Consider the following 8,695-nt stretch of genomic DNA (forward strand, 5'->3'; position numbering starts at 1 on the left):
TTTGCTGACACCTATGAACACAATCAAATTACATTTCTACTTAAAAATATATTAAACTTCGAATAACAAAACTAAACTTCTGAATAAAATACTGAACCTCCGACGAGATTACTGGGTTACTGACAACAGAGGTCATGTCAAAATAATCATTCTTTTACGAATTTTATGAGTTATTTAATTTTCTAGTGTTGGTTACCAAATATATTTTTTAACTCTCAACATTGATGAAAATACCGAAACTGGTCGGACCGCGCGATCGGCTCCGTCGACGCGCAAAAAAAAAATCAAGTTTAGGTTAGGTTAGCCGTTAGGTTAGGTTAGGTTAGGTTTCTTAAAAAAAAAAACTACACAGAAATAGGAGCCCCGCGAAGCGGGGCTCCGTCGACGCGCAGAAAAAAATCAAGTTTAGGTTAGGTTAGCCGTTAGGTTAGGTTAGGTTAGGTTTCTTAAAAAAAAAACTACACAGAAATAGGAGCCCCGCGAAGCGGGGCTCCGTCGACGCGCAAAAAAAAATCAAGTTTAGGTTAGGTTAGCCGTTAGGTTAGGTTAGGTTAGGTTTCTTAAAAGAAAAATATGCAACAGAAAGTTCAGAAAACCGTCCACAAAACAAAACAGAAAGAAATCATACAGGACATAGACACGCTACATTCATGATTATAGTAAGTACATTTTTGTATTTTTAATAACTTTCTGGACAAGCGCCAACAATAGAAATTTAAGTATAACATTGTAGTAAAAATAGCACAGAGTTTATGAAAAATTAAATGTAATTGATGAATTTCTAGTTGGCAAGTAAAGGTTATAATTACAAAGCATTGTTATCAGTAGAACATAATTTTATATGGTAAAAAAATATTACAGCAATTAACAGTCATAAGATTTTTTCTAAGATTTAAGTATATCATTCGGTCGTTTCGTCATTTTTAGTCGGACAGAAGTAGTCGGAGATTTAGTATTTCGGGCAGTAAATATTATATTTTTAGTAAGGACATTTTTAAATTTATTATCGGAGCTTTTATTACTACCCATTTCTGTGTAGTTTTTTTTTTTAAGAAACCTAACCTAACCTAACCTAACGGCTAACCTAACCTAAACTTGATTTTTTTTTGCGCGTCGACGGAGCCGATCGCGCGGTCCGACCAGTTTCGGTATTTTCATCAATGTTGAGAGTTAAAAAATATATTTGGTAACCAACACTAGAAAATTAAATAACTCATAAAATTCGTAAAAGAATGATTATTTTGACATGACCTCTGTTGTCAGTAACCCAGTAATCTCGTCGGAGGTTCAGTATTTTATTCAGAAGTTTAGTTTTGTTATTCGAAGTTTAATATATTTTTAAGTAGAAATGTAATTTGATTGTGTTCATAGGTGTCAGCAAAATTTAGGTATTTTATTCGGTATGCTTTGAATTTTTTTGTCGGTATATTATTATAACGCTGGTAAATTAGAATAAAAGTCGGACAGAGATAGCTGGAGATTTATTTATTTGTCGGAACCATTATTATTTTCCAAATATAAATTATTTTTGTCCCATTAGAAAGACAAAACTAGTGTATAAGTGCTTAATATTTAAGCTAAGAATCTTGTTTTTTACCTTTGTAACCAGTTGAATCATAAACTGCAGGAATAATATTCCAAATTAATCAGACATTAGTTTTGTAAAAGCAAAACCTTGAAGCATTTTGTATCGAATAATAAATATAGTGTAACCAAAGCATTTCTTATAATAAAACAACATTTCATTTCAACGTCTGTCTTTTATTTTTACAATATATTTATCAAACAATTAAATCATTTGATATTTTCAAAATGAGTCACCTAATATAATTTCATACATTTAATTTTAAAATTGTTGCTTTGACAAAAGTTTCTTCCATTCATTTGTCAAAAATACCTTCTACTAACTCTTCCTGTATTTTAGAAGCAAAGAACAATGTAGCTAATGCAAACTGATACAAATCGAAATCGAATACGAATCATTTTCGCTACAATTTTTAGCAACATTATCTATCCTGTTACATACTCATCAATAATTGTGAGATTTTTATCAGCTCTTTCTTCTCACAACATGGTCATATAATTCAATTTGCGTGTATCTGGGCGAATATATGCGTTGTTTCGTTGTATTTTGACCTGGGTCTTGCTGAGGGTCGGGACAGATTATTTTATGGTCGTGCCGGTTTTGGAACAGGAGGCCGCGATCTGGGTCCATTACGGGCTGAAACATAATTGTAGTTTTTAATTATTTATATTTATGTATGATATTTTTATAGCAAACATAAGTTTTTGATCGAAATTCAGAACAAATTAAAACCAAGCACAAATTGTGGAAACAAACAATGAATTTTGTAGGGAATCCAAAATCATTGAAATGCTCTATTTACGAAGATTTGTTTGATGCTACTAATCGAGACCTTTATAATTCTCCAAGAATTTAAAATACAAAATTCTGACTTGAAATGTAACCATAGAAATTGTCAGCATAGCCTAAAGAACCCCATAAATTCATATAATATCACTCTTATTAATTAAAACCTCAACACACACACACTTTATAAAACATACAAAAGAAGCCATCACTTCCAGTTGAATTACTACCTGAACACCTAAAAGAGGAACAACTAACAACTGAAACAAGTTCTAAATTCCGACCGAATTTAATTTGACTCTGAATTGCATTGACAAGAACTATGCAAGAATTTCATTGTAAACTTTACCACTCGATCGACACCTTTGGAATGGATTTCGACTTGGCCCCGTCCGCAAAAACCGACCCATTATTTCCCAATTTCCTCTGGGATCGGATACAAAGATAACTAATTGGGATTAAACTCAATAACACTTGAATTAGAACATTATAATGAGCTCATAAACAACTAGTAATGATTTTTAGATTTACTTTTAAAAAAATGTAAAAAAGTATGGAAATTTGGAAATTATAGTAATTTCCTAACTAAATTCTTTAGGTAGGTAGCACAAATATATAACAAACATAAGACAGTCTTACAAAATAATCTGATTAATAAAAAATAGTCAAATTATTATTTATATGATGATAAGTCTAAAAATCAATGTAATAAGTATACTTAGGTAGGTACACTACATAAAAGTCGATCGACATCAATCAACTTTCATTGCCCGTAATATAAAACCTATAGATGTATGTTCTCACATCCAATCAAAAGTATCAAAGTGATTTAATCTCAGACCCAGTCGACTCTAATAAGCTGTCAATAACATTGCAAAGCATCCTAATAAATCGATACAGGCTTGCGGTTTATGAAAGACAATATCATACTAAATTAATAATGAATAAACAATTTATTTGAGATTGCTCAGAGTAAATGTATTTCCTGGTTAGCTTTGTTTTTATGTTGTTTGTCGTGTTACACCATGAATACATGAATAGGTACTATCTTTCTTTTTATATATAAAAAACCGGCCAAGTGCGAGTCGGGCTCGCGCACAAAGGGTTCCGTAGCAGCAAATATAATAAATTACAGTTAAATCAACCTATCTCAAAAACTATAAGAGATACTTTGATCAAACCAAAAATCGTTGAAAGAGTTAATTAGCATGCATCACCTCTATTTTTTTTAGAATTTTATACCCCGTAGTTATAAAAATAGAGGGGGGGGGACATACTTTTTACGACTTTGAGAGCTGATATCTCAAAAACCGTTCACTTTAAGAAAAATGTTTTTTAGAAAACTTTATATCATTTTAAAAGACCTTTCCATTGATACCCCACACGGGTATGTACATCGAAAAAAAAAATTTCATCCCTCAGTTACATGTATGGGGGGCCCCACCCCCAATTCTTTTTTTTACTATTTAGTGTCATATTTTTGTAGCGGTTCATACAACACATATTCCCATCAAATTTCATCACTGTAGTACTTATAGTTTCCGAGTAAATCGGCTGTGACAGACGGACAGACGGACAGACGGACAGACGGACATGACGAAACTATAAGGGTTCCGTTTTTGCCATTTTGGCTACGGAACCCTAAAAATGAATCGCAAAATGTGTTGGTAAGCGCATAACTCGAGAACGGCTGAACCGATTTCGATAATTCTTTTTTTATTATATTCCTTGAAGTACGAGGATGGTTTTTATGTAGAGAAAACGTAAATATGTACCACGGGCGAAGCCGGGGCGGACCGCTAGTAGGTTATATAAACGTAGAAGCTATAGTTGTAAAAAACCCGTTAGCTACCGTTATTTAACTAAATTTTTGGTTAGCTACCAATAAAGTGCGGTAAATAACGGTTAGTTATCCGACTGCGACCTATAAAAATGGTACTGTGTTTTGTTTTTTTGTAAGTCACTTAACGTAAACTTAACACAATTTAAGTATCTAAAATATTCATACTACAAACCTATACCTATAATAATAGACCGGACTCAGTGGAGTTTCGTTTGCAAAAATAGCGGACCTAAATCTGACTTCTGATATATATTGTATAGATCCCAGACATCCTATAGACAGATGTTGCCAACCAGTTTTGTGGTCCCCATCCCCCCACCCCGGTAATTAGGTAAATATGGCATACAAATAAAAAAATAAAAATTTCCAAAACATGCCGTGTGGTATATCAAATGAAAGATCTTATTGAGTAGATCACGAATATATAGCATACTATAACATTTCTTACACTTTCTCTAAGATTTTTTAGAAAATTTACGAAAATGCTCCATTTTTGAGTTAACTTTTAATCACTATAGATTGAAATCGGCTAGCTGGCAATTGGCATCACCGCTTAACATGCAACGCGCATTTCAAGCCACTAGCGCCATCTAATGGAGCTTATTAACCGTAAAAAGCAAAAAAAACGGTTAATTAACCGTTAATAACGAAAAATGCGTTTTTAACCGCACGGTTAAAATAGTTAATAACCGGCTTTACATCTATGCGTAGAACCTACTCTATTTTGTGGAAGTAGTATATAATGTCAATATACAAGTATTTACTAAATAAAGGTACATTTGTTTGTAATATTATACGCAAACAAAAAATATATTTTATACATGGGCGGGAAATATTAATGGATAATTCAAATTCAACTTTAAATATTTAAATAAATTTATTTCGTGATTATTATATCAATTATTTGTAAACCTTATTAAATGTTATTAATATAGTACTGTGATATAGAACGCATCCAAGCATATGATTCCATTTAGCGATAGATATAGGTTTACCATTATTATGTTAGCTACGCGTTTATAATAAACTAATTAGGTGCTAATTAACTATACATTCGTAAATTATATACCTACGCATAATGTGCTATTATGATTATGAAATGCTGGAGATTTTTAAGAAATATATTGATACTCATTGAAGACTTCAATGTTTGGATGAAAAAATGCTCTGAAAAAGTTGTAAGGCGTTTATTCAGATATCAAAGTGAAACTTGTATATTAATGTCAGAAAGTGAAGAAAAAGGTACAAATTCCCTTGTATCCGTATATATTTGCATTTCATCGTTTCCTCTGATATACTTTTGCATTTTCAAAGGGAATATTTTATCATAGTTACGATAGAGTGTAGTTCGGACAAAATTTGGATCAAAAATTTAGCCCATATGGATATGAAATTTATAAGGTTTATCGCTGAGAACTTTTGGTAGATCCATTAAAGGGGGAGGCCGTTCTAATAAATATGGGCAGTTGGGAACCTTTCCAATCTGTTTTAAGCTTGAATAATGAACAGAGTTCAAAATATCTGTATTGATTTTCTGTTCTATACCTATATCTTTCAATAGACATTTCATGATGTTTATTGGTATTGGGTAAAATTATAACACACCCTTTTATTTCACCACACTTACAAAATAAAAATAAAAAACATTTGCGAATTGCTAATAAATGTTATTTAAAGTAAATATTACTTATACAGGGTGTCCCGTTGTTGGTATACTAAGCTCAAAGGAGGTTATAGTTTTGCATACGCTGAGGTCGTAAAAAATACTTATAAAATTCCAGACGCATTTTTTTTTTCAAATAGATGAATTCTTAAAACTCTATGTGTACACCCATAACAAGCAACCCGCCCAACTTTACCACCAGCACGTGAGCTATCGTATAAGATTATGTTTTATAGACAAAATGCTCACATAAGCGAAGCGGTATATGCCGGCTGCGCGAAGCTAGAGAAGAAAACATGGATTTTCAGGAAAAATTTAGCAAAAAATTTTTGACGTAATTTTGTTGTTAAAGTATTTTTTACGTGATCAGTGTATGCTAAACTACAAGTCTCTTCGCGCTTAGTATACCAATAGTGGGACACCCTGTATAAAGAAGTTCTAAAATTAAAGTACATATATGCGTAATAAACATAATTGAATAATTTAATCCGCTATTATCTATATCTAATATATCGCACGCATCTATAATAATAACTCCGATATAAAAACAGATTACACTAAAAAATTATACATAGAATAAAATCACCTTATAATTCCTGCTAATATTGCTCCTCACTGTTCCATGCCTCCAATGATAGTACCCGAGGTCACTGTCCCTTGGCCACAGCATTTTGTTGCTTTTGAAAAACGGCCCCCAATTCTCAGTGATCAACCGATGCGCGTAATCTATGTAGCCGGATATTTCGAAACCACCCTTAGTGAAGTGGCGAATGAAAATTATCGACTGCGGAAGAGCAATAGTCGGTGTTAATCGATTGGGAGTTAAATATATCGAGTGTGACGTGTTTTGGATACATCTAGTATAGTGTATTATCTGTGGCTATATTTGACTGCATTATTCTGATAGTCTAATAATGTTATAAACGTGAAAGTTTTTGACCGTGGATGATGGATATTAGTTAGGCACTCTTTCACGTAATAGCTTGCAGTCGCATATGTCTTAAAATGTTTTATTTGTATAGATATAGACTAAAGTCTGCTTATGCAAATAGGCTACCTTTACCTGGGTAGAGCGCGGGTGAAACTGCGGATTCCGACTATAAGTAGTAAAAATATATTTGCTTGATAATTGAAACTTTACCCTGTATTATGGTGGTGGTAGTTATTATAACTTTCAAGTGCCTAATGATTTAAATTTTTAGATATATTAAACTGTACCTATGCCAAAAACTTTTTCAAGATTGAAGTTTTTGCCGCGACATATTAATCAAGCTAGATTTTATTTTCCAAAGTGTAATTTTCTTAAAAGCCGCAAATGTAAATTTTGAGCCGACTCTGATATTATTTAAGTTACACTAATGAATTCAATTACTCTAAGTAGTTTACTCACATTACTTAGTATAATCAATAATACATGATTTGTAGTAACTACTAACTAGGTATGTTTTTTTAACGTGACAAAATATGTGGTTTGCAGCAAAATTATTTAGAAACATCACTGACAACAATCTAAAAATGATTGTTTCATTTGAGAACCTAATTGTCTAATTTCATGTTCTCATTTCTTAGAAAAGAAAATCCTTTACTATTTGTCATACATACTTGCAATATGCCGACTCTATTCGCCCGTTCCCTGACAGCTAGCTCCCGATTAAAAGGGTCCTCCAGGTCTGCTCCCTCGCTCACCAGCACGTACGGCTGGACCACCGGGAACACTATACTGTGGATTACCTTGCGCCGCTTGTAGAATTCTTTCTCTTGTAATGTGTCTCCGTTGGCTCTGTAAGATATGATAAAATGTAATTGGGTTATTTTTGCAGCTGTTTCTTAAGTAATGTTGTTATTAATTGTAAATAATAATGTATAAATGACCACGTTCTATAAATGATGAATAGGTACATATAATTAAAACATAGGTAAGTAAGTTAAATAGGTACCTAAGTAGTTTGGTTAAATAAGCTATAACAATGCTATTATAATGTAACTACATAGCTGTAATAGCCCCAGCAGACGTTGTTCTATCCTATTGCCCATTTTTCGTGTTTCTTTCAATAAGAACTTTTCTGGTGTCTTAATAAAAACGGCAAAAAATTTGCGAATTGGTAGAGCTGTTCTCCAGTTTTACGCTTTTGGCACACACTATGGGCGATTCATTTTTATTATTTAGATTATCATTTATCATTATAAAAACCTAAAGGCAAACAGTTCGTAGAAATCTACTCAAACTGCATTCGTTGATTTTGTTCAATATCACAATCAGGGAAACATTGTAAATTACATTCACTCACTCCTTAACATAACTGAATATTTTACCTGTAACCAAACGCGGCAATAGTTCGAGCAGAACCGATGCTCCTGAGATTTCGCAGGTCAGCAATCTCAATGAGTGAATCTAAATAATCTTCCCACGACTCGAAAGGCAACAGGCGCCTGTCCGCCTCCACACTGGCTGGGTATTCGTTCTTCTTCTCCGCCATTCTTATGCTAGCCTGGTACTTGTAAAACTATAATTCAGTTCAATTCTTTGGGCATTAATGTGTAAAAATATAAAAACTCGTATATAAAAGCATGTTTTGTATAATTTTGTCTTGACATAAATTGATGTTTGGTGTCAAATATTCTATAGATAGGTTTTGTAATGGAGGAGTAGGATTTACCTTTTTGTTTCTCGTTAGTCTATTGGTCTATATTAATATTTATATTGTATAAAAAGTGTATAAAAATCATTATAATAGAAGTTAACTATTATAAAAATGTTTATCCATACTCCATACTAATATTATAAATGCGAAAGTAACTCTGTCTGTCTGTCTGTTAC

General features: G+C 32.6%; 1 protein-coding gene across 1 annotated transcript; it reads right to left on the reverse strand.

Annotated features, from left to right (window-relative positions):
- Positions 1-2,050: 2,050 nt before the first annotated feature.
- Positions 2,051-8,354, reverse strand: LOC149485724 (cilia- and flagella-associated protein 299-like). Its single transcript, XM_089699056.1, has 4 exons — positions 8,191-8,354; positions 7,480-7,657; positions 6,464-6,661; positions 2,051-2,221 (listed from the first exon to the last, which is right to left on the reverse strand). The coding sequence occupies exons 1-4, from the start codon at positions 8,352-8,354 to the stop codon at positions 2,051-2,053; spliced, it is 711 nt and encodes a 236-aa protein (XP_089555182.1).
- Positions 8,355-8,695: the final 341 nt, after the last annotated feature.

This window comes from Colias philodice, chromosome 9 (genome assembly GCF_061535455.1).
Source record: "Colias philodice isolate Cphi_HAF_F1 chromosome 9, ilColPhil1 Martin Lab GWU primary, whole genome shotgun sequence".
Lineage (NCBI taxonomy): Eukaryota > Metazoa > Arthropoda > Insecta > Lepidoptera > Pieridae > Colias > Colias philodice.